Genomic DNA, 23,087 nt, shown 5'->3' with positions numbered 1-23,087 from the left:
GATTCATCTAAATGGACGGCATCCTAATATTAAACATTGTACGTTTTTGACATTCACGGACCGATTTTGGATTGCAGCCACGCTATTTGGACTGTTGGAAGGCTCGTCAGTGGCCACCTTAAGCCAGTTGGTATAGGATAGGGTTAGATCGTTAGGTAATAAAGAAAAAGAAAATATTTTTTTACAGCTAGCCAAGGCAGAGCTTTTAATAATTACCGCCGGTACCAAATGTACCAATCACAGAATCAAAACCCTATTTAATAATCACCCCCCAACAGTATAAAAATCACAATCAACTAGCCAACATATCGAAGCTCCGCCCTGACTTGGCCTTTTATTTCCATATTTAAGATTATCTTAATATTTTCGATACACATAATTAAGGAACAAAAAACCAAAAAAACTTCTCTCAAATTTCTCAATAATAATAGTATCCAAAACATATGTGGTAAGTACACAGGTCGTAATGACGCCGCTTCAGGGATTGCAGCGCACACTGTCAATATTAGGCGGAATCTATGTTGTGTGCTGCACTCTCAATAGCGGCGCGACGCCGCGCCTGCGTCGCCACGCTGGCGCGGCGGCAGATGTTATCTTACTAGGATACTACACAAAGAAAAAGTAATAAAAATTAAACAATAACATGACTTAATCATCCAACCCTTACTTTTATAAAATTTACAAACCAAGTTGCTACGTAATTATATTTTTTTTTCGATTACTTTTATATTCATTTGGCAGTGGTGGAAATGTGCCTTGTCACAAAATGTGCAGTATTTTTTCGCTTTTTACTATCCCGATCTGTATACAGATTATAAAGCTGTCATTTCTTACCATTAACCATTAAACTACTGACTTTTTCTTATGTGAAACCTATAATTTTCCTTTTCTATCACAAGAAACCAATTACGCTTGCGGATAACTAAACCATTAGGTTATTCCTTCTATTATCATTAGATTATCTTTATTATTTATGTCAAGAAGATTAACAAAAAATTAAATGCAGGTACAACATTCGAGAATTCGTAAGCTATTCTCCAGTTCAGAAAAAAAAACTAAACAATTACTAGAAAAAAAAACTCGTTTTATAAAAAAAAACCGTTTAACATACTACTATGTTCTAACCTATATGTACACGTAGAGCTAGTGGAAGATAAACTGCAAATCTTTAACACGACACCTCGATCCCGTGTACGGCTACTTATATATCGACTACCCTACATAATATTTCTCACAAAAAATATTTCTTGCAACTAATTCGAGAGTAAACCTAATTATCATTAATATATACACAGCAAGGCACATTCCGCCATTAAAGCCGTCAACTAACCGTCCGGACTCTAGCGACACATACACTAACTTACTGTAAAAAACCTATAAAGAAATGCAAAATTTACTATAAGTAGGTACTATGAGGAACTATGACGTGGTTATTTTTTATAAATCTCCTTTATGAATATAATGAATTGTAGCTATTGACGGTCGACGGTCTAGTCACTGAGATTATTTCACTTAATGTCAATCGGACATAACTATTGCGATATAGTCAATACGATTAAAGTAAGATTTTATTTTCAAGCGGAAAATAAATTTTAAAATATCATATTCTATGTCATACTTGGTGATTTTATATTGCTAAGCGATCAGAATATGCGATAACAATTTATTTTGCAGCTGCAATACGATGTAAATTAATTATATGTATAAACGCTTAAAATGGTCCAATACGTTAATCCAAGTGATAAAATAGTGAATCGGAGTTAATTGCGCGACTATATGTAAAAAACATTTTAAAGTGTTAAAATTTTACAAAATAACAAAACGCTAAAAAACATAAGCGAGCTAACCTAAGTATTCTTTAAACTTATAGTAATATCATTTAAAACAAGTTATCACTACCTCGCCCGGCGCTCGCTGGGTCGAGGACTGTAATAGAAAACCTACTTATCGGCCCGAAAACATATATATTGGCCAGCGTGTCTCCTTCAACCTCGAACATGGGGCGGCGCGTGCGCGGGCGCCGCTGAGCGCGCTCGAGCGCCACAGGCGCCATCGCGCGCTTCCGAGCGACGTCTAGCGCGCTCGCGACGCCCGCCCAAACAATCTTTACTTAAACACATCATTAGCGTCGCCCCCAACCCTATCTACACCATCCACAAACTCTCTCGCATCATACATTTAAACGTGACACTGAAACACCATGGTACATTATCATCTATTTATCTTAAAAATGGAAGGTCCAGTAAAAAATCTTCGTTACTGTTTCGAAACAATATCAACAAATGTCATATCTTTTTCGAATATTCAACACGGAGTAAATCTGTAATGCGCTATGTCAACTATTTATACTTTAATGATAATTCAAAAAACATTTTAGAGGTATAACCAGTCTACAAGTTCACGAAGCAGTCTGTGAGTTAAGATATTTTACTGAGAACCTAGGAATTTATAGTTAAAAACAGTTTTATGGCTCACTTTGGCACTGCATAATATCGTTGAGCAAAACATAATAACTCCCGAGTTATTGATTTAAAACTTCAGTTTCCCACAGTAAGCAGAGTAAGCCATTAAAGCTGAAACTGTTACACTCCCGACTAGGGACTAAAACGGGCGAGCTTTCGCTCTACCGGGCCCATTCACAACGTCCAGTAGGTTACGAAGCGACTTACGTACAAAAGTTCATAGTGTCACGTGGATGAGCCCTGGGAGTTCCGCAAAGAACAAGCTAAAACCAAGGAGAGACGGCGCGCACCCCTCAATACGGACGATAGCGCGCGGCCACCATAGTGCGGAGCTTTTTCAATTTGGTGAGGAGTTTGTTTTGCTGTTTTCTGAGACATTCGCGCTCGATCTCCTCTTCTCTGAGCTTACGACACAGTGAAGCGGCTTCGCGGAGTATAACGACCTTTGGAGCGCGCTCCTTATCTTTCGTGGCTGGGATCTGTTTCTTGAGTTCGTCGAAGAGATTTTTGAGGCCGATCCGCCGGAGGCGCTCCATGTCGTTGTGTATGGAGCGTCGCTCCATTTCTGGGGCCTCGGCCTCAGAGTCAGTGTCAGTGTTGGAGCGGCGTCCGCGGCGGCCGGGACCGCGCGCTCTTCGGCGCGGAACGGCGGCCGCCATTGTTGTTGGCGGGACCAATCGCTTGCGAGCAGCTGGTCTAGGACTCATGGCCGAGGCTACTGTCCGCTGGATGTGCTGGCGCTCCTGAGCTGACGGCACGCGTGGGAGCGAGTCTGTGCGCACGTGGGTTGCGGCCAAAGGCAGCTGCGACGTGCCGAGGGATACCACGTCGATTTCCTCCTCTGTAACAACGGAGAATAAGTTTAGCTTTTGCTCTCAAAAGCATTAACAACACGTAAAAATATCTACAACTAGACGCGTAAGTAAGACTGACGAGTAAAAATTGTATACTGCATCATATTGAACCTCCAACCATTAAGAACGAGGATAAATGGAACTATAACGCCACTTGTTAAACGGATAAATGCCCCAGCGGAGTTGATTAAGCGCGAAATTAAATCCTTGCACGTCCCGGCCGCATAGCGTTCATTGAGCTATTCGCTGCATATAGTCTAGGTGTACCTAGATCTATCTAGGATGCGACTGCAGCGGGTGGGGCGAGGGCGTCGACCCCACTACCGCAGCGTCTGCCGACATCGATCGTGTGACGTCACGTTCGCGCCAAAACGAGATGCTGCACCCTCAATGGAGTACTACAGCTACCGCTACTATCACTGCTACCACCAGGAAAATCTAAATATAATATACTTCGCTTCCTCAATTTCACATCTAGCTGCACTGCGACATTCCGATATAAATAAATCGGAACATCTTTTATTCAACGCTTTTTTTTATGATGCGCGCGCCTGGCTCGTAAAAGCTAGATTTAGAGTTTATTTTTAGACCTACGCAATGTCGGTTCGCATGAAGAATTCTCGTAAAACGCAAGGGATATGTCTCTGTTTCAAGTAACGCCAGTAGAATTAGTGGGTTATAAGGATAATTTTATGCATAGCTGCGGCTTTAGGCCGGAATTGCCACATTACTTGGCAATCGGTCAAGGCAGACCGCTCGTTAATGCCTTAGTTAGGGCCCTTAGTAACCCAGCTTAGATTTATCAGATTGACATTCCAGTGACGAAACGTTATCTATGTTAATTAAGGGTTAGGATTTTGTTAACGCCCACGATTTTTCCCTTGTAATTTTCACTTTTAGATAAGATAGATCAGAAAGCGGATAATTTATATTTTTCATCAGCATTTAAAGTTTGTGAGAGACGTACGGGGTTGGTTGGCGTCAATAGTAACGCCTCAATACGGGCGTCTCTCTATTATAATCTGCCTGTTTTTTCTAGAACCGAGGCCACAGGGCACAGGGCTCCCAAATGAACAGGGTAAAATAAATATATATACAATTTAAAGCCTTACTACAGTCAACCACTTTCATGATTTCTAAGCTCCATTTTGAATTTAAAACGTTAACCTTCTGATATAAAATCCGTGCGGATATTTATCTTCGTAACTACATGTTTGATTGAAATGTCGTAAAGGAAAGTCTGAACACGTATAAAAGATGTAGGTTATCCGAAGAGCTCGGAAATCTCGATAGCGCGTAACATTGCGATTTTATGAATGCAATCCGACTCGCGTACTTGTAGGAATGTTATTGCAGCAGTTTTACTGCAGTTATTGAGAATTTTTAGGTCAATGAGAACTAAGAAACTATACATTGTATGATGCCACTTTTATCTGAAGTACCGTTTCTGAAAGTACAACGATTATTGTCGATTGTCATCGCTATTTCCATATAGCTTCAATTTGAAATCAACTTTATCGACAACCGACAATACTACATTGTCGTTGCCTTTTGATTGAAAACGTCACAAATGTAGCCCGCTGGCCCGCTGCGTTTACCACATATGTATATATTGATTTGAAGCCGAAAACTAATGTACAAGTGTTTAGATGGTACTTCAAGTTAAAAAGGCTCTAATTGATTTCGTTCTCTGCTTCTTCCTGTTAAATTATGTAGCAATGTATGGCAATGTTTAGTCTTATAGTTGCCCAATATCACACTAGATGTCGTCGTCTGGTCGTCGTTCTATCGGCTACTTCTCGCTATTAAGAAGAAAAATCTTAATAGATTCTGATTCTCGAATGAGTATTAAAGTTGTCAAGTGAAGTGTTGTTGAAATAGTAGTGCAATAGTGAGTGAACACTACCTAAAGTACCTATTTATGTCGATATATAGGTTAACCTAAAATACAAAAAAGTATGTATAGTTATAAGTAAGTCCGTCTGCCGATTCACGGAAGTCGCTTGACTTGACCACGCGATCCGGTTTCGCTTACGAATAATTATGTCAGTGGGAATGTTAGAACTTCAGGTTTTACCCGATTGCCGAAGGAGAGTTATGTTTTTAACCAAGTCAGACCAAGTTAACTATGTATAGACTTTGGAGTGTGGAAGTGCCATCGAAAACGTTAAAATTTTAACTAGTAAAATAGTTAGCTTGCCTATACGGCATTATATGTTAATTTTTTTGCACGGGCTTGTAACGAATTAGTATTGTTATAGATTTATAAGGAAATATAGAGTTTTGTATGAGAATTATTTGGTATTTTGAGTATATAATTTCTGTGAATACATACACGGAACAGTACTCTTAGTGTTTCTGATGATTAGCGCCTTACTACGCATTTCTACGTTATCAAGAAAATGATTTCCGCGTTGATAATATATCATGTCATGTATTTTGATAAGTTACAAGACATTTCAGTTATCAGAAAGGGGATTAAATAGAAAGGTACAGTCAGCCCAAATGTCAGTCAGCCAACTCAGAAAAAAGTTTGATTACTTATTGACTGGTCATTTCGTCACATCGGATTAGGTAGTGATGGCGCCTGTATCAATTTTGTAATAAATCGATTTTACAATGTAAAAACGTTTATGGGGCCTAGGCCCAGCCCTACCGCCATTCACGAGTCCCAAGGACGAAAGATTGCATCTCAGTACTTATCAGCTGGAAATAGAACCAGTTCCGCGGGCAGCTGTTAACGAAACCGAACTACGCAATTCTGTACTACGCCGCGAAAAACGTGATTCCGCGTAGAAACGGGTATAATTACATTGGCGCCTATGGACTATAAACGTACGTGGGCGGTTATAGTCTCATTTTCGCGATCATGGTTGCCAAGCCTGCTTGGCTTAAATTAAAAGGCTCACACTTAACCTTTCATGTGTGGTGGTCAAAAATCGGGGGTTCAAACTTGAGTTCTGCTGTATAGAGCAAATGAGCAAAGTTCTGTAGATCCTTAAAGAGCGCAAGGCTTGGACTTCATCAAGGCTTAAGGCTCAGTTTTTCTCGTGGGTTTCCCGGCGCCGCGATTAACGGAACGTCATTTGTTTTACATGTAAGCGATACAGCGTATTGTCGCGGCGCGCCGGTCCGGTCTAGTGCCTTATTATATCACTAGTACCGTATATAAGGACTGAATACAGTAATCCTATAGAATACTGCTGTCACTAGAATTACCGCGGAATATAATTACATTAGTGCTCTTTTTAACCGACTTCCAAATCTCAAAGAAGGAGGTTATCAATTCGGTTGTATGTTTTTTTTTATTTTTTTTATTTTTTTTATTTCTTTTTATGTTTGTTACTCCATATCTCCGTCATTACTAGACCGATTTTGAAAATTCTTTTTTTGATTGAATGTATATGCATACAGATTGGTCCCGTTTTTATCAAAACCCAGTTCTGATGATGGGATCCATGAGGAATCGAGGGAACTCCTCAAATCTTAAAGGCATACATATAGTGATTTTTGGGTTTTTATCAACAAATCAAGCATATACATCCAAAAAAGTGACATTTGATGAAGTGGAACTGCTGATGATGATCAGAACGGAACTCTTCAACGACGCATAGTTCACGTTTGGCGATTTGTCCTCTTCGTTACGTTTGTTATGCAAGTTAAGTTTTTAAGCCACATTTTTGTCAAGCTCGAGTTCTGATGATGGGATCCATGAGGAATCAAGGGAACACCTCAAATATTAAAGGCATGCGTATAGAGATTTTTGCATTTACATCAGAAAATCAAGCATTTTCATTGAAAACTGTTGCATTTGATGAAGTGGAACTGCTGATGATGATCAGAACAAAACTCTTCAACGACGCATAGTTCACGTTTGTCGATTTTTCCTTTTCATTATGTTTGTTAAACAAGTTAAGTTTTTAAGCCACATTTTTGTCAAGCTCGAGTTCTGATGATGGGATCCATAAGGAATCGAGGGAACTCCTCAAATATTAAAGGCATGCGTATAAAGAATTTTGTATTTACATCAGAAAATCAAGCATTTTCATTGAAAACTGTCGCATTTGATGAAGTGGAACTGCTGATGATGATCAGAACAGAACTCTTCAACGACGCATAGTTTACGTTTGGCGATTTTTCCTCTTCGTTGTGTTCGTTAAGCAAGTTAAGTTTTTAAGCCACATTTTTGTCAAGCTCGAGTTCTGATGATGGGATCCATAAGGAATCGAGGGAACTCCTCAAATATTAATGGCATACGTATAGATTTGTTTGTATTTTCATCATAAAAACAAGCATTTACATTAAAAACTGTCGCATTTGATGAAGTGGAACTGCTGATGATGACCAGAACAGAACTCTTCAACGACGATGGTACACGTTTGGTGATTACGAATTTCGGTTTTGACTTGGACTGGGACCCGGACTCGGACCCGGACTTGGATCCGGACTCGGACTCGGATCCGGACTCGGACCCGGTCTCGGACCCAGACACGGACCCGGACTCGGACCCGGACTCGGACCCGGACTCGAACCCGGACCTTGACCCGGAAAACCACTATGATACCTTAACTAAATAAACCACTATGATTACCTATCTTAAAATGTAGGTATAAAGTATGATGATGCCAATCTTACTAGCCCTTCCCGCTTAAACCCCCGTACACCGCACCGCATGCGCCATTAAGTGGGTTAGGTTAGGTTTGAACTGCGATCCTCACAGAACCGAACTGCTATCTGAGAAGTGGGTTAGGTTAGGCTAGAACTACGACCCTTATGGCTCCTCTACACGATGGGCCAACCAACGCCGGCCACTCCAAGGGACGCATTTATGCGTTAGAGGGAGCAAGTGATATTGCTATCTCATTCTACCGCATGGCTGCGTCCCTTGGAGTGGCCGGCGTTGGCCCATCCTGTAGAGGAGCCATTACAGAAGCGAAATGCTAGTAGAAAAGTGGGTGGTTTTACCTCCTTTTCTACGTAAGTAGTGTACCATCTACAATAATCTTTTTCTCCAATATGCTCGGAAATGTTCACCTTACTGTAGCAAAAATACTACGGGAAGTTCTTCGTTAATGTCAAACTCTAATTAAAAAACATCAAACTATCGCTGTCCTGTTCTAGCGGACGGGAAGTAAAAAAACACTACAGTAATAACTTATTACTGTAGTGTTTTTTACTTTTTAATAATAAAAAACGCAAACGGCCAATTATTATTGCCGCGAGCCGCTTCTACACGACCCGATCAGCTACGTATATCATTTCACGTGTATGATCGTGCGAATACTGCTTAATAAAATCAAAGATTATTTTTATATTTTTTTTAAATCTCATCCGTGTTCATAAAGCTTATATAGTTTGTCAAAGGACTTTTTCATTTCAAACATAGACAAAGAGAATCATACTATCTTTGTCTTACACTAGTACTAGCACCCAAAAGAAAAGGATGGGTATAGTTTTCCTGGTTCTTACTGACTGAAAAGTTGGTTTGACCAACTATATTGCACAATTATATTGAATGAACGAATACTGAATGGCAGAATAAGTTTGTAACATTAACTTTAAAAAAATAATTAAAGAGGGAAATTGTTTTTGACATTTTGGATGTGAAAGTTTGATTTGAGTGATGCTTGATGGTTAAATAATAATTATTTTAGCTTATTTCCTCGCATGTTTGGAGAAAAGCACTATATATGCCTCGGCAGGAATAGCAATTCGTGGATTCGTCTTCTTTGTCGGACTCCGCTTCGCGTCGTCCGACAAAATCGAAACTCATCCACGAATTGCCCTTTCCCGGCCTCTGCAATAATGTACTATTACCGGCCCCCATGGAAGTCGGTTTTTTTTTTCTTAAAAATTATTTCGCCTACATTTTTTGTGGCCTATCTCCGAACTCACAGAGCATTCAATTATTCTAGTTGAATTTCAAATTTCGAACATGATGCTCGGCTTTACTGAATAGGTTAAATAGGTAGCATTTCTTTTAAATTTTCGTTCGAAGACACCAAGTTAACGCTACAACCGCCGCCGCGCGCCGCCGTTCCAATTTTAAACGAATCCGCTTTTTATTCTCCAGTAAAAATGATCTTCCGTTGTCTATGAAACGCCGGCAACGTTTTTTAAATTTGGAATTTAAAGCTGAACGAATCAAGTCTATGTTTTGTTTTAGAACGATATTTTAAACCTGGAACGCGTATAGGCAACTGAACGATACGCTATCTAGTAAGCAAATAGTGCAATAGCTATTCTTAAATAGATTAGTCACTGTTCTGAGTACTGTTGCAATTTCACCGTGAGAAAGACAATGAGTCATAGACTTGTAGAATTTATAGACGTATAGTTTTATCTCGGTGTTACGTTACAGCTTTCAAAAAGGTTTACACAGTCTATATCTTCATTTACTACAAAACCAGATATTAAAGAGGAGTTTGAAGTTAAAACTAGATTTATTAAAAGTATTGTAAACGGACTCTTTGCGCATAAAGGAAAGTTTCGCTTCAATGGCGCTGTTAGATTTGAAGTTTTGTGAAACTATTATTACAGCTAAAGACGATTTATACAGCCGAGAATAGAAAACATAAGAACATTCATAGTTAAGAATTTTTTTTCTCGGAAAGAAACTTTTTATTTATAATCGTCTCCATAACTTTTGGCAACTTTTGAAAATTGCATCTCTGCCCTGTATTGCCACAAATATTCAAAATAAAGTTGTTAAGAATTGACGTACATCAATATGACAGACGACCTGCTAACGCGGCACGCTCCGCCGCGTCGACGAGGCCAAGTTCACTGGCATTTGAGCGATAATTAAAAATTATCGTGCGCCACGCCATCTCACATAGCGTGCTAGCAACGGCCCGGTAAGGAAAAACCTGAGCTATTCAAATAGCTAAACATTAGCAAACGGTCAAGCGAACCAGCATAAATAATATAAATACCCTTCCCATTGTTAGGAATATCAAAGTTCACTATATATTGGTTGAGATAAGAGTTTAAGCGCTCGCTATGTAAGCAATGCGAATACTCGGCCTGGTTGTTACGCGCGGTAAAACGGCTACGAAGTTCCAATTTCAAAATTCAAACGGCCATTTTGAAGTTGGCTTCTTTAAATCGGTTCTAAATAGTACGTATCTAAATAGGAATGAAAAAGTCTAATTAGATAATGTTTATGAAACGCCGAATGAATCTACTATAAAAAGTGTCACAGTCACAGCATATAACGTGCGAAATTTTCCTGTTTCAAACAATGTTTAACAAAACTTATATCCCAATTTTCTTAGATACCTTCTATTCCTCCTAGCAATAATTAATATAGTAATTCTTTATCAATGGAGATTGCCAATGGCGTGCAAAAGATAACAGCTTTTACACACAGGGATTTACTCAATTTGATAAATGATACGAGTAAGATTAATACCGTCCTTGAATTTAAATTATGGCCATTTTCTATAACGCCCTGTATAACCGTCGTTAGAATACTAATTAGTATGAACATCCGTTTACTAATAGGAACTCGTTATTATAAGCATTTTATAAGTACATGTACTTTTTCATTTCCCCACGGAAACCGTTTGCTTTTTAACGTTTATTAATTAAGTTTTTATTTTATCATACATTCATTAGATCTTTCATCATTCCTTCTAATTTGTTACAAGATTTTTATCCGAAAGCAATGAACTTGCTTCATTCGTTCAAAATTAAAAAAAAAATATATACCGCGACGCGTATGAAAAAATATCCATAGACAAAATTTCGCGCAACGAAACGTAATTTTAAAAAGGTTATATATAACGCGACTAACTAAAGTCGGTCATCTGGCCTGCTAAAACAGACGATGGTGATTTATAGGGCGAGGTACATGGTGGATCGATGCGGCCATTTGCGACCTTGACGAGGTTACACGGAAGTTCACGGGCGCGCGCGTGCGTGGAAAAAAGTGACGCAAGATCCCAATTGGCTACTTAAAATTGGGCGAATATTAATGAGTTTAGTGTCTCTTGCGCGTCTGTAGATTAAATTAGACCATGACTGTAAAAGTGTAAGTCTTATTTAGGCCTGGAAACTTCACAATGAAAGTGAACGAGTGAATGGCAATTTTACGGTAGGCTGATTTTTTAAACCGTAATTTCGGATTTCGGACTTATGTTAAAACTGAAAGTATCAATTACACTAAATGGGTATACAATTATACATTTTATAAGTGATAGGAAAAATAGCTCATTTATTAAGCATGCGTTATACACCGTGAAATTTTAGTGGTTGTTTTCCCGCAACGAAATGATTCTGCTATCGATATACAGTCGATGTGTAATCTTTTTTTTAAATAATGTTAAGAAATGCCAGATTTATAAATGTGTCGAACGAAACTCGAAAGTGACCTAACACCAGTAGTAGCACTGCAGTAGTACCTACCTAATTCTTTTGAGTGAATGAAACAAAATAACCTAAAAAGTAGTTCCATTTATTTTACCTTCACACATTTTACGTGCAGTGAGTTTGCAGATCCTTAAAAGTAAACATAACAAGTTAAGATCAAGCTTTTAATGATCAAAAACTTAAACAAACACTTAAACTTCCCGATACCGCAATAATTGTTCGAACTGCAATCCGCCACGTTCAATACACAATCACCTCTGCCCTGTGCATGTGCTGGCGTTTGAAACTGCCCGTGGTTAAGCAGCCGCTGTGTTGCGGCGACAATTATTCGTCCGTGTGGAACTTGGGGGTTTAAAATCCCCCGAAGACGCAGCGACTGTAAATGGTCCGGTTCCGCGTAAAGTCACCGGGCGGCGTGGGAGTCGTAGTTAGCCCTAGCATACAGCTGCACCATCGCGACGTACTCTAAATTAGAATATTCGTAATGTCGATCCATTTTACTAGAAATAGCAGTGATGACATTGACAGGATCTGTTATCACATTAGTTTAATAAGCGAAGAGGATGTAATTATTCGATTTACCAAAGTTGACACAACGTAATGGCAATCATCAAACTAATAAAAAGGTTTTATTTCAACTGTTAATCGTGAAGGAACAGTCTAAGTAAATTTTATTTTCAGTTGTCAAACAGTAAAGCACTCTAGCCTGTTACAGTTTAAAAAAGTAACATGTGCTTGTTTATTTGTTTATCTGTTTACAATATCGGGAACTGTCGTCGACTTGCAGTTTTAGTGTGTTACTATTGTTTTTCGCTTGTTCGAGTTTAGATTATTTTTTTGTAATTATTTTTTTTGGAAAACAGTTTATTTATAAATTTGTCTATCATAATTCGAAAGTACTACCGATAGCAAATCGCCCTGCCGCGGGAAAACAACCACTAAAATTTCACGGTGTATATACATGTTGGTATTTTAAAAGCGCCGCAAGTATAACTCGACTCATCTAAAACCAGCACGTGACTAAGCTTCCGCTCTATCGGCTGAACGAATGTTGCGTCATTACTATATCAGCGTTATCTCAGTCGCCACGCCTCTAAACGATGGATCAAAACCAGATATTCAAATTTTATGGCTTTCTAAAATATGTCAAACGATGATTGGCTTGACGACTACGCAGTGGAAACTTCAAGATCACGTGAATGACTAGTTCTAGAGATCAAAATTAATGTCTTGTTACTACGCTACTAATCAGTCAGCACACTTTCGGTTTTCGTGATAATGATAAGACAATACGAATTTATGTTAGGGTGTCACATTGCTTATTGTTATCGGCATTGATAACAACTCACGAAGGCCGCTCTGAGGCCGGCTATAACTGCGAGTACGTGTACTAGCTGGGGTTCTAAGGTCCACCACCTTGCATTTTGGAGACAAAGCAAACCGCTTGGAACAGGTGTTCCTGGGGATGATCTGAGCCGATTAAGCCCGGTTGCCAAGAGGTTCCACCCAGCAGGTGGGCAGGGGAGGGGGGGCAAAAGTGGCTCCGGCGCGCCTCACTCTAAGCTATATATCTGCATACATCTAGCAAGTATATCAAGTTTGGTGTCTTTTTCGTGTAATTCGAGGATGAAAAATTCATTTCTGTGACTACATTTTCACTCTTCCATACAAAAAAAGCGAGAAATTAAAAATTCCAAAAAAATCTTTTCACTTTTTTTTTCGAAAATTCTCTACAAAATTAAAACTATGAGGATTTGCTCTAGAAAAAAAATACCTGTGAATAGCCCAATTATCCTACTATATAGAATAGTAAACTTGTTAAACATTTTTTTTTCATAACTCTGATAAAAAAAATGTTTTGTGTCGCGCGGCGTACCTGCATTGTAAGAGCGGTATGCAGCGTTTAGGATTTTTAAGTATGTTTCGATGGTTTCTGATAAGTTGTTATTCTTCTGGTTGTAGAAAATTACTTCTGGACGTGATATATATACAAATATAAATTAAATGTATAAATATAGATGTTGGGAAAACTTTCGCCAATAGTTATTATAAATGTGATAAAATTAACAAAGCAGATGTTTGATTAAAATGCGGGTTAAAATACGAGTAAGATATATATTGTTCGCAATTGCCACTATATGCCCATGGGTCCGTGCATTTTAGTTTTTTCTTAACGCAGTTGCACCTCCCTGCGCATTTTGTTTTGCAGCGGCAACGAATAAGCTCTAAACAAGCAGCAGCCGCCGCAGGTAGGCTTGTACATATGGGCTCCCAATAACCATTTTGTTTGGACCAGCTCCAGTCAGCAGGACATGGAAGCTGTTGCTGAGGGGCTATAATCTGTCCCCAAACATAGCCTCCTTGGTAAACTGCACGGAGAATATGTTTACGTAGGTAGCGCATCTTCCATTGGAGGCAGATTCTCTAACTTAAGATTATTTTTTGTAAAAAGTACTTTTCGGCACTCTTTTACACTTGTACTTGTACCTGATCCGAACACTGTAACACAATGCATAGTATCAAAATAATGTCTAAGGACCAATTCACATCTCGTAATTCAAATCTGTTCAGATTTAATATTGTAAGACTCTTACTTGTCATACAAGACAATAACATTTTTTTCCAAAATTGGCTGCTCAATGTTGTTTTGTTTACCGTATTTAAATCCCTCCGGAACATTACAAGGACCACTAAAACCAGGATTGTCAGATCCCTCATATTTCCCACTTTTCTGTATGCTGTATGTCTCACATGGACACTAAGGGCATCCGAAAAACAGAAAGTGAATGCACTAGAGATGTGGTGCTGGAGACGAATGCTGGGCATATCATGGACTGAGCATCAATTATTGAGGAGCTTGGCATTAAAGAGCGGTTGCTTTCTACGGGCAAAACTCGGTACTCAACTTCTTTCGACACGTGTCTCGTCGAGACGGAACCTCTACAGAACGTCTAGTTGTGCAAGAAAGAGTAGGAGGTGACAGGGCTAAGGGAAGATCTCTAATGAGATGTACTGACCAAACCAAATCAGTGTGTCGGTCACAGTAAGCGAATGCTTACGGAAAGCAGCTCTACGGGAGGAATGGCGACGTGTCGTTAAATGAGTCGCTCAAAAGTTTTCATAATGGCCACGACCACTCTATCAAGAGTGTAACGAAGAAGAAGGCCCTCCGTTACAGCAGGATATGCGCTTTAAGCTTGAAATACGCTTTTTTTCCCTTTCCACAAAAGAAACTGTGTTGTAACCTGAAAAGGCGTGGAAGAATGGCAAGACTACTATCCTTTCTGGTCCTGTAAAATAAATCATATATCCATGAGTTACAAATAAAATCATATATTTAAAGAAAGTTTGCAGCACGTGACCATTAGCCCAGTTGACCTGTCTCTTATTGCGGTGACATATTTATTTATTTTATTTACAATTAATGGAAGAACTACAAACGTTAGCTTAAGAAAATGCAATAGCATGGCACGAGAGGAACAGGTGATTCTTTCCTGTGCCAATCCTCCATTAATTGTAAATAAAATAAATATGTCACCGCAGTATACGAGACAGCTCACCAGGGCAATTGGTCAAGTGCTGCAAACTTTCTTTAAATATATGATTTTATTTGTAACGCATAGAAGTCTTGTCATTCTTCCACACCTTTTCAGGTTGCGACACTGTTTCTTTTTTGTATGGACAGGGAAAAAAGCGTATTTCAAGCTTGGAGCGCATATCCTGCCGTAACGGAGGGGTTTAAATACGGCAAACAAGGCAATATTGAGCAGGCATTGCCAATATTGATAAAAATTGTTATTGTCTTGTATGGCAAGTAAGAGTCTTACAATAGTAAGTATGGACAGATTTGAATTACGAGGTGTGAATTGGCCCCTAGACGTTATTTTAACAAAATGCATAGTATTTTGTTACTGATTTTACGAGTACATCAGGTACAAGTACGAGTGCAAAAGAGTGCCGAAAAGTACTTTTTACAAAAAAAAATCTTCAGTTAGAGAATCTGCATCCAATGGAAGATGCCCTACCCACGTAAACATATTTCTCCGTGCAGTTTACCAAGGAGGCTATGTTTGGGGACAGATTATAGCCCCTCAGCAACAGCTTCCATGTCCTGCTGACTGGAGCTGGTCCAAACAAAATGGTTATTGGGAGCCCATATGTACAAGCCTACCTGCGGCGGCTGCTGCTTGTTTAGAGCTTATTCGTTGCCGCTGCAAAACAAAATGGACAGGGAGGTGCAACTGCGTTAAGAAAAAACTAAAATGCACGGACCCATGGGCATGTAGTGGCAATTGCGAACAATATATATCTTACTCGTATTTTAACCCGCATTTTAATCAAACATCTGCTTTGTTAATTTTATCACATTTATAATAACTCTATTGGCGAAAGTTTTCCCAACATCTATATTTATACGTTTAATTTATATTTGTATATATATCACGTCCAGAAGTAATTTTCTACAACCAGAAGAATAACAACTTATCAGAAACCATCGAAACATACTTAAAAATCCTAAACGCTGCATACCGCTCTTACAATGCAGGTACGCCGCGCGACACAAAACATTTTTTTTATCAGAGTTATGAAAAAAAAATGTTTAACAAGTTTACTATTCTATATAGTAGGATAACTGGGCTATTCACAGGTATTTTTTTTCTAGAGCAAATCCTCATAGTTTTAATTTTGTAGAAGATTTTCGAAAAAAGAAGTGAAAAGATTTTTTTGGAATTTTTAATTTCTCGATTTTTTTGTATGGAAGAGTGAAAATTTAGTCACAGAAATGAATTCTTCATCCTCGAATTACACGAAAAAGACACCAAACTTGATATAGTTGCTAGATGTATGCAGATATATAGCTTAGAGTGAGGCGCGCCGGAGCCACATTTGCCCCCCCTCCCCTGCCCACCTGCTGGGTGGAACCTCTTGGCAACCGGGCTTAATCGGCTCAGATCACCCCCAGAAACACCTGTTCCAAGCGGTTTGCTTTGTCTCCAAAATGCAAGGTCCCCTTAGAAAACAGGACCTTAGAACTTCTGCTATACATCACGATATTCACGACGTTTCTTACGATCAGGCTACTACAAATAGTGATTGTTGGACGTCTACGTGTACCTATGTGCGATAATACCAAGGTCTTTAAGCCTTAGTAGATGTCGCTTTACATAAATAGTTGGAAATCTGAACATATTTTGATAATGCGTACTCGTGTAGCGTGTGTATTATCATGTCTGTTGCGACATTATCGCAAGGTTTAGGTATGCGAGTACGTTTAAGTGCGAGATCAGGTGTTTGAATGTGTGTCAAGCGGGCCGGTAACCGAGGCTGGGTTAGGTTAGGTTAGGCTTCTAAACGATCGCTATATTTAGGTCGCCGTTGAAGTCGAGCTGATTCGGACCGCGCAAATTGCTTTAACTACGCGCCTGAGGCCTTTTATTACACCCAGCAACTCGATAAAATATTAAATTCCTACATAACGTGTAAAGAGTTAAATACCGGGCTCAGTATAAGAAATGTCGTTAAAAACGAGTTAAAAATTACAACCTCATGCGACTTGACGGCGCGATCTGTCAAACGTATATTTTTTGCATCCCAAATATAGACGTCGAGAGAATGTTACTTAAAACAGCCTTGGTTTAGTCTAGATTGATATCCACGTATTTTAGGGCACCACGCCGAAGCGGATCTAATGCCCTGAATTGCCTTCAAAGGAGTAAATTCGACCACGCTTTACTGTCCTAGTTTACTGCCTACTAGTTCTAGTTTTACTTCAAGCTATTCATCAAATAGCGACCGAGCAATCCGTCAAGATAATGTGAGCGGGTCAAAACCACCAAGCACTACTTAAAGAAGGTTATCTCCAGCAAGTTTATTAGGTTTTCAGGCCCCTGCAATTAATTACAGTCTAGCAAAAATAACTAATCTTTGTGAAACAAATTTGCTACGAACGTATGGGTACTAAAAGTGAACAGTAAAACGAACAGTTTATTAGATACAGGATGGCACTGGAACCGTTCACTTTTGCTAATAAACATGATTTACAATACAGAGCGCGGCGTTTAACACTTTGCAGTTAAACAACGTTGTAGTAAGATTCTCGGCCATAAAACAAATCATTACAACGCACAGCGAAGTAAAATTGGCGCGAAAATGTGTCAACTTTGACCGTTAACAGTTTGCTGGTCGGAGTACGCGCGATAACGAACGCATGCGCCGTAAAATGTTCGCGCGTTTCGAGCTAGTGATGTGACACGGCCCGCCGCGAATCGAGTTAAATACATACTTATTAAATCATACCGTGCAGTCGAATTGCGCTGGCACAAAAACACGGGTACGCACACCTGATTAATTCAGTTAAAGAAGACTAGATGTTACTAAACGATTTTCAATCAAGATTATTTGGACGCTGTCTATCAAATTGTCATCCGGCCGCCGTAGACATGGAAGCACTCATTTCGAACCGGTCTGGCCAGCCGAGCTCCACTCGAATGAGATTTCATTTCATTCCGCTGCATTCTTATACAAGTAACGGTCTAGACACAGTGAGACTACCGAGCAACCATGAACCTTAGTAATTTTTTATCGCGCAATTATATCTTATTGATGTTTATATTGTTTATCTACCCTTCTGTAATCCAAACATGTGTCGCATGAATTGTAAACAAACAATAGTCATTAATATACCCATTCCGACCTTGCTCCTAACTCAATAATATACAACTGATTATTATATAACATTGTAACGTTACAATTACATTGCGATTAATTACCCGGCCTCTTTCATACTGGACAAGTCTTATCAGTAACAAGAAACTTCACATGGACAGCGAGAGTAATAGAATATTTTAATCCATCGAAGTCGATTTCTAATCCCCAATCAGTTTAGAAACATGTTTGTAGCTACCTATAAGAACGAATGCACTTAGAGCGGGGCCAGAGTGTGTTCACCCGGTCTGTGGCGGGATACATCAATTCGCAGAGGATACGTCAAGGGCAAGTCTCGGTCGACGCACTAGCGACCCTAGTCCTCAAAGTATGACCTTTCAGAAGACACTAGCATTCATTCCTGTTTTAATTAAGCATGTCAATCCCGGGAGATGAGCAGTCGGGTGCGGAAGGTAGCGCAATTTGACGTTAAGGAAGGTTGGAACGTTCAAGGTCGCAGTGAACGAAGGTCCCGGAAGAGCGGAGTCGCGGGTACGTCTAGACGCGGGAGGCGGAGGGTGGCGGTCGATACGCGCCGTTTCCCGCGCTCACTCCGCGCCTGCGTGTTGGAGACATCCCGGTCAGCCCAACTTGTCGCTTAAGAAAAGCCTCTCTCAATTCGAAAGGGTTCCGCGACGCGGGTCGGAAATATGTAACTTTTATCTGTTGCCAGAACGTTCAATAAAAGTTAATGGTGGTTACTTTGGTCATTCACTTTGATTAGTCCGATGAAAATCAAGACCTAGAAAGATTTCCTAACCTATTTCAACTAACCTGATTCACAGGAGTCAGATGGTGTTTGCACGCCCAGATTGTCGAACTGTTGCCGGGCGAGGGTGTAGGAGTGGTCGGCGGCAACGGCCGCGGAGTCCCTCAGCAGGCGTTGCGCTGTGCCCACGACGTCGACGGCATGGCGGAACTGGGGGGGCTCGTCCCCGTCCAGCGAAGGCGGAGTGTCCGGTCGAGGCGGGGACATGTCCCGTCGGAGCAGGCTCTGTCCCGGCCCCGGCGTCGCTGCCCGCGACAGCTCGGATGGTACAAATGTGTTCGTCGGGTGAACGGAGTCAACGCACGAGCCTGCCCACATACAGTCATGGTGGACTATGTTCTCTTTATGTTCTAGCTCTTCCGGAGCGTCCAATATTCTCCAATCCAGCTCATCTTGGAGCATTTCTAGATCTGCTGGCGGCACCAAGTCCAGCCGCTCCGCCTCGTACTGGACTTGCGTCCAGAACTCTGATGTTTGAGTCAGCTCCATTGACTCCTCGTCCAACGTATCCCAGAAGTCGAATGGGAATATCTGCGTGTCGGTCGCCGACATTTTGTTTAATTTCTAAGGACTAACTAGTTTTAAAGCTAAGACGAAGTCGTCGATATCACAGGGCCCCTTATCACAGGGACGATGCGCGCGATGGGTTCAACGCACACCGTCTGCAACAACCAGATATATTAAATTAGAAGAGTGTGAAAATAAATAACAAAAAATATATTTAATACAGATAAAATAATTAATGCAGTAAATTATGTAATCAATTATATTTTATTAATAATGGTTGGGATTATGAAAGTATTAAATAATAACTAATGATTCAGTATTATATTAAGTCCAGATAACTAGTACCTATTACATACATGCCTCTTCAGTCATAATCAATAAAAAAAATAGGACTGAACGATAAACTCTCAAACTACCTATATCGAACTACTGAATAAAAATTATAAGGTACCAGTGATATAACATAATACATATATCACACTGACACATATGTACCAATTAATCGATCGCGATAAATAAGTTCAGTTATTCAAAATTATATAAAGATAAATTTAAAAAAAAGTAAATAACTTCATTAATTAAATGTACCTTTATCAATGACGCCTCAATTACTAAAACCACTTTAATTGAAAACCATTAAAATACATTCACGACACAATACAAGTCACTATCAGCACAAGTCAAAACAAAAAACCACAAAATTAAAAAAAAAATTACGTTTGTAGACGAGGGGTGTTGACCCTTCGTATTTACAAACAGTGAAAATAAAGATTGCAAAACGGGGAAGTGTACGCGGCGAAGCCCGATTCTAGACTGAAGTCTGGATGCAAAACCCAACTGTTATAAAGACTCTGTTGGCCTTGGGACTTATCCCACTTTTGTCTAAAACAAACACAGGCCCGCGTACAAAGGGATTGTCGAACGGAATTCGCGTAATTTTTTGGGCGCTCTACCTGCGCACATCACTAATTTTACCTTTTTTTTACGTTTCGTTTCAGGTACAATTTTGTTTACAAAGTGAAATTGGCGCGAAATAAGGAGGTACTTTGTTTACCAATAACGCGATCATCGGAACGAAGCGGAGATCGCGCCGATCTAATACCCAGACGGATCAAACGTTTTCTCGCCGTGTCGTGTTTGAAGAATTTTATCACTGAGATTTATTTTACTTGGCAATATTAAACATTACTAACATAAATAACATACAGTTCCAGTACGTATATATACAAGTGATACACTTATAAATTTTAAAAACAAAAGATTTTTTATTCATTATAATATTAAATACGATAAATTAATATACCTACCTACCTACATTTGGATTTGAAATAACATTCAAGATATGTAATGTAATTAATGTATTTATTATCATTTCTAAGATGTCCAATTGAAAGATTTCTAAGTAGGTAACCTAAGGACAACAATAAAAACCTAGTTCTTATTTTAATTTTAATGTTTTTAGTATCCAAATATTTCCTAAGAGCACTTTTTACAATTCAGACACTTAAAATAATTCCAGGCATTACCTACCAGGCAAAATTTCCCCATTTTTTTTAAACTAAAATATTTTTCTGTCATTGAAGTAGTCAACTAGCGAATATTATACCTAATTGATAACATCTAATATGCTTCTAGAAAGGTTAATTTTATATTGCCCATGAATTATACCCTTTCAAACTTCGAGCGATCAACTTCAAGTGATCGTGTTATACAGATAACATCAATTTGCTACGGAACTGCAAGTCATCAATATCATAACATTAAATAATATAAGTAACTAGTGGGTAATTAATAAAAAAGTACCGAGTATTATTCATATTAACCCAGTACCTACTAACGAAATGTGAAATATTTTATCTCATTATTTGTGAACAGGAAAACTTGCTAAACATCTACTTAAAAGTCGAAATAGGCAGGTAATTCTACGCAAGATTGAAGATACTTCTATTATTTATTTTAGCGTCTACAAATTGAATTATTTCTACCCTCTTTGGTTCAATTTAGGTACATTTCCAATCAGGCACAACCGCACTGCGCCCATTTCCAAACAATTTCACAACACTTCGAAATTGTGCAATACTTGCACAATATTATTAAGTAGTGAAAACTATTGTTAATAATATACAAATACGACTCGGTAATGAAATCTATCATAGCAATAATTTTAAATTTAATAGCATACACTTAATATAGACTTTGAAACAGAAGACATTTCTTATTTTAAAAAGTATCTTTTTTAGCAAGGTATGCGTGGAATTCGGCCGGCGCTGTTTCGCAGAAAAGTACGTGGGTACTTGCCGGCAAGCCAACGCCCCGCGCCGCCGAAGTATACATAGCTATTATAACTACTTACTACCTCGCAATACCACAAGCACTCTTAGACACTGATAAAATGAGAAAACTACACACTCAAAAAGCCTACAGGAAACAGAAAAAAATTTACTCACCGAAAAGTTTGTGCAAAATGCTATCCGACCGCGGCCGGCGATTTACACAATTTACGAAAGATTCTTCAGAATCTTCGACAAAGTTTTTTCCGTACACACTGCGTAACACTCACTGAGACTATGCTGTTGGTTATACAGTGTAAACTATTAAATACGATACTTCTACCGAGACCTCCAATTGAGTTTGGCAAACACTGAAACATTATTCGTGAGCCGGTCGGGGTAGAGTAGCGCGCGAGCGTCTGGTGTGGCGCCGTAGACACGACTGTCGGACGTAGCGGCGAGCTTGCCGGCTCGCGCCGCGCGGGGCGCGTTGCGCAGCGCGGCAAAACCCCGCACTCCGCGCGCACCCGGCCAGAAACCGTACATTCAACCAATTCTCTGAAAATACGCCTTAAAACACTAAAAACTTTATACAATTTACGTAATTCTACCATTAATTCATTGTAGTAAACCTTTTTTTAAACCTAGAAGTCATAGAAAAGGCGTATTTGCAATTTCTGATGAAGCGTCTCACGGGGGGGAGAGGCTCTCCGCCGCGAGGAAGGAAATCAGCGGCAAAGAATACGATAGATGTGTGTATAGTTTTGAATGTGTGCGTGCCGCAGCTAGTGGGACGGAGTACCCGATGTACTTGTGATTGCTAGTTTGTTGGTACTTCAGCATTCGGCCGCGGGCCGTGGTGGTGAGGGGTCATGTCGCTCGTCGTCAGGTCCGCAGCTGCGGAGATCGCGGAGTCGTCGGTCGACATTCCGCGGGCGGCCAGGTTATGGCGCGAAGCAGAAATACCTGGCTCCTGATGAATTGCCACGCATTATTTATCGACGCGCCGAACGATTAGCATTTGTGAGGTCTTGTGTTTATAAATAGAAGATGCAAGCTCTTTTAATAACCGTAGTTGCTACCTGCGCTAAAATGAGGAAATTTGAATTTGTTCATGACGCGAATTATACTTAAGTATAAGTACCTA

The 23,087-nt window shown here is 39.6% G+C and overlaps 1 protein-coding gene across 1 annotated transcript; it reads right to left on the bottom strand.

Moving 5' to 3' along the window:
* Nucleotides 1-176: 176 nt before the first annotated feature.
* LOC134669140 (myc proto-oncogene protein) lies at nt 177-22,397 on the bottom strand. The gene is made up of 3 exons (XM_063526684.1): nt 22,118-22,397; nt 19,169-19,825; nt 177-3,303 (listed from the first exon to the last, which is right to left on the bottom strand). Exons 2-3 carry the CDS (start codon nt 19,713-19,715, stop codon nt 2,756-2,758), a joined length of 1,095 nt encoding a protein of 364 aa, XP_063382754.1. The 5' UTR covers nt 19,716-19,825; nt 22,118-22,397; the 3' UTR covers nt 177-2,755.
* Nucleotides 22,398-23,087: the final 690 nt, after the last annotated feature.

This window comes from Cydia fagiglandana, chromosome 11 (genome assembly GCF_963556715.1).
Source record: "Cydia fagiglandana chromosome 11, ilCydFagi1.1, whole genome shotgun sequence".
NCBI classification, from domain to species: Eukaryota; Metazoa; Arthropoda; class Insecta; order Lepidoptera; family Tortricidae; genus Cydia; species Cydia fagiglandana.
This window is presented reverse-complemented; position numbering and strand designations above follow the sequence as displayed.